This window comes from Glycine soja, chromosome 2 (assembly GCF_004193775.1).
Source record: "Glycine soja cultivar W05 chromosome 2, ASM419377v2, whole genome shotgun sequence".
Classification (NCBI taxonomy): domain Eukaryota; kingdom Viridiplantae; phylum Streptophyta; class Magnoliopsida; order Fabales; family Fabaceae; genus Glycine; species Glycine soja.
Genome location: NC_041003.1, coordinates 17,307,800 through 17,311,703, shown reverse-complemented (window position 1 = coordinate 17,311,703; position 3,904 = coordinate 17,307,800). Strand labels below are relative to the sequence as shown.

General features: G+C 36.1%; 1 protein-coding gene across 1 annotated transcript; it reads right to left on the bottom strand.

Moving 5' to 3' along the window:
- Positions 1-1,244: 1,244 nt before the first annotated feature.
- On the bottom strand, positions 1,245-3,590 carry LOC114373332 (40S ribosomal protein S11-like). Its single transcript, XM_028330818.1, has 5 exons — positions 3,529-3,590; positions 2,213-2,362; positions 2,009-2,094; positions 1,875-1,936; positions 1,245-1,367 (listed from the first exon to the last, which is right to left on the bottom strand). Exons 1-5 carry the CDS (start codon positions 3,588-3,590, stop codon positions 1,245-1,247), a joined length of 483 nt encoding a protein of 160 aa, XP_028186619.1.
- Between the last annotated feature and the right edge of the window lie 314 nt (positions 3,591-3,904).

Genomic DNA, 3,904 nt, shown 5'->3' with positions numbered 1-3,904 from the left:
AAGAGTTGTCACTTGTTAGTGTTTTATGATTTGGTTTGGTGAATTGAGAATTGTGAATTGTGATTTGGGGTTTTATAGAGGGGATTATGATGGGGTTAGATGGAGATTATGGTTTCAGTGTTGTGTTTGTGTCCTTGTGACATACTACGTCTATCACCATTCACCACCCTAGAGTTTAAAACTTGTAATTGACAAATAATAATAATATTCATTAAAGTGATAATTTACTAATTATAGTACATAATCAGTTATGGGGTGAGGAATGTAGGGCTAGCTCGTTTCCTTTTTTAAAAAATGCAAAAAATGAGAGGCTAAACACAAACATACACCAAGTCTTTTGCTATTATGAACTCAAAAGTAGTACTGCTATTATGATCCTGATTCAATCATGTTGAAGTTAATTGCTAGTTTGTAGTCGAATTTTGTTAATTACTTTTTAGATATTAATTACTAGTATAGTAATTTCCCTTATTTTTTTTGAATTTTATGAGAGTGTAAAGAATTTTTGTAAAAAAAAAGTGTAAAGAATATGATATTTCATACTATTATTATATGATAACATGAGGACTTTTAGTGATGAAAAAGGTATTTATTAAAAATTTTATATTGATAAGTGTGGCATTATCTGTTTTAAATTGTATTGTATGATACTAAATCGTGGATGTGTTTGGTTGTATGAACACATGAAACTGCTGCAAGCAAGTACTCAATGGTTGTTGTTTCATCTGACTAAGTTTTCAATGTTCTAAAAAGTATTTCTGCCAAGGTCTTGTTGGTAGGTAAATACTGAACCTGTAGACCATGCCCAACAAGCCAACAGGGCAACAGAGAATTACCCAAATTCACTGTGTTTTAGTTATTTGTGCCACTCAGGATAATGTTAGAGTCTTAAAATGTATCCTAAGGTGTTTTGAGAAGGTTTCTGGTCTTAAGATAAATTATTCTAAAAGCCATTTCGGCTGCCTGGGCAAATCAGAGGGCTGGTGCAGGGATGCAGCTCAATTTCTCAATTGTACTCAACTGGAATTTCCTTTCTCTTATCTTGGAATTCCAATAGGGGTGAGTGCTAAAAGCAGGACTGTATGGCAGCCTATTATAAGGAACTTTGAGGCCAAGCTTGCAAAATGGAAGCAAAGATGTCTTTCTATGGGTGGCAGAATAACTCTCATTAATTTAGTTTGCTATCTTTTTTTAGGAACCCTAAAAAAGTGGTGCAAAAGATTGTCTCTATTCAAACAAATTTTCTATGGGGAGGTCACCTTGAGGCCAACAAGATCCCTTGGGTGAAGTGGGACACAGTTTGCCTTCCTAAAATAGTGGTTATAGGTGAAAACCAAATCAGCAATCATCCTTTCAAACACACAGTCCTAAAATCATTAATACTAAGTAAGCTCATGTTTTAACCAGTAACCAACAAGTCACATGTACCAAACACACTCAAAGCATGCATGGAACTTGCTCTGTTGCAGGGCTCACATGTACCAAACACACATTAACAACATTTAAACATGTCAAGATAAAGAGTGAATTGCGGGGCTCATTTCATGATTCAAATTTTATTTTATTTTATTTAACAAACTCGTCCAGTAATAAACCACGAATCAAACAAATGGTGAACACTCAAACCATCAACTTCATGAACTAAAGAGCAACTACAAACGAACAAAATACAAATACATCCCGCAACATCAAATGACTCAAATCCATTGCTTCAAAATACAAATACCCAAAGGAACTACAACACATCATATTTTAATTATTAGCAACAAGCATATTCTCATCTTGGTAAGAAGCACGAATAGAGATGCATATACTCACCGATTGTCAATTGTCGTCAGTGGCGAAGATATTCCTAATTAGCACTGATTACTAACCAGCACACAGAACACAATCAACAAAGAACCTTGACAGCGACTAAAGAAGACGAAGAAATCACCTGAGCAGCAAAGTAGACATGATATATACAAAGTTAAGAAATTGGTTTCGAAACATGACAACAAAGACATACCTTCGATGGCTTCCCTGGGAGTCTTGAAGCCAACCACAATGGACTTCCAAAATCGATTCCCACCCTTTCCGGGACTCTTTCCTTTCCTAGTGACCAAATGTTAAAACGAGGAACGCCTAAAGTTAAAACGAAAGGACGTACCTCAATGATAAGTGGCAGAGACGAAATCCACAAAGACGAACTCCACAATGTGGTTGTAGTCACGGAAGCGCAGGCCAATTTGCGACAAAGATGAACTCAGGCAGAAGGAGAAAGAAGAAGAACTCCCTGGGAGTCTTAAAGCCAACCACAATGGACTTCCAAAATCGATTCCCACCCTTTCCGGGACTCTTTCCTTTCCTAGTTTTCTTCGAGCTGCGAAAGTGACCAAATGTTAAAACGAGGAACACCTAATGTTAAAACGAAAGGACTTACCTCAATCGATAAGTGGCAGAGACGAACTCCACAAAGACGATCTCCACAATATGGTTGCAGTCACAGAAGCACAGACCAGTTTGCGACAAAGACGAACTCAGGCAGAAGGAGAAAGAAGAAGAACGATAGGGTTCAAGCACGCGGGTTGTGCAATTTCAGATTTTTAATTTATAATCATAACAACATCGGTTTTTTAAAAATAACCGATGTTAACATCAACTCGTTAACATCGGGTTTTCCCAAACCGATGTTAACAACTCAATATTAACATCAGTTTTTCCAAAACCGATGTTAACGACTCAATAGTAACATCGGTTATTTAAATAACCGATGTTAATATCGAGTAGTTAACATCGGTTTGGGAAAAACCGATGTTAACTAAGTCTACTTATTTACAAAAATGCCACCACGCTTTTGTTAACATTGGTTTTGTGAATAACCGATGTTAACCGTGCGATGTTAAATCTAAAAATTGTAGTAGTGTGAGTGAGTGTATGCAATGTATATGTGATTATGTGAATGCTAATGCACTTTTTCTACCCTACATAATACTAATGCAATACATACAAATGTTAATGCAATTATATATCTCCACCTTTTGGCATAACAAGGCTAAAAGTCATAGACGTTAATAGAATAAACAGAACAACATATGATGAGAAAAGAGAAAATACCATAGCATTCCATTCATTAAAAAAACATTACAGTTTAAACCTTAAACTATTATTAGAAAACTTATCTTCTTAATCAGAGACACAAAAACAAACAAAAACATAAGCAGAATTGGGAAACAAACAGACAACAGAAACAAACACTTAAAACACGACTAAGCTTCATCCTCATCGGGGTTAAGGAGGTTCCTAAGGGTCAACCTAGTTTCTATGTTTTCCATTTGGGTAGTGATGTTATCTAGTGAATAGTGAACTTCAGCTGAGTGCTCTCGATGGAGGTGAAGCATAGTGTCCATCTTCTAAATCATGAATGACTCAAAACGACTTCATTGACATGCAGACTCTTGTGGAGCTTCAGCTTCAGCATCTTCATTCATCTATTCAAAGTTTCCTGTTGTTGGCTCTCCAACCATTTTCCACTCATGGTCGACAAACCTCATTTCAATCTTCTTGAGATGCCTTTCAGTAATCTCATTAAATGCTTTGGTGAAATCCATTATCTCATTAGATACATTAACATTGAAATAGTCAATGAATCTTGAGGCAAGCATGACAAGGAAATTCATAGTCCACTAACCGACGAATCTTTAACATGATGTCTTCTATCAAAAGTACCCAATTCATTTTGATACCTAATTTCAAACCATAAACAATATGCAAATCATCGTCAGTTACCTGAGCATAATTACTTGACCTCGAAGTGAGAATGTAGGTAATGAGATAGACTAGCATTGTGACCTCGGAGTGAATTTTAGCTATGGTTTAGCCCACTAATACAAGATCAAGTCCAAGATTCTCCAATAAGTGTGCT

Excerpts from the sequence above, each read along its gene's own strand:
- LOC114373332 (XM_028330818.1), bottom strand. The coding sequence starts at position 3,590 with ATGGATTTCACCAAAGCATTTAATGAGATTACTGAAAGGCATCTCAAG. Across the intron at positions 2,095-2,212 it reads GCAAATTGGCCTGCGCTTCC|GAAAGGAAAGAGTCCCGGAA; the intron begins GTGACTACAACC and ends TTTGGTCACTAG. Across the intron at positions 1,937-2,008 it reads TCCCAGGGAAGCCATCGAAG|GTGATTTCTTCGTCTTCTTT; the intron begins GTATGTCTTTGT and ends TTTGCTGCTCAG.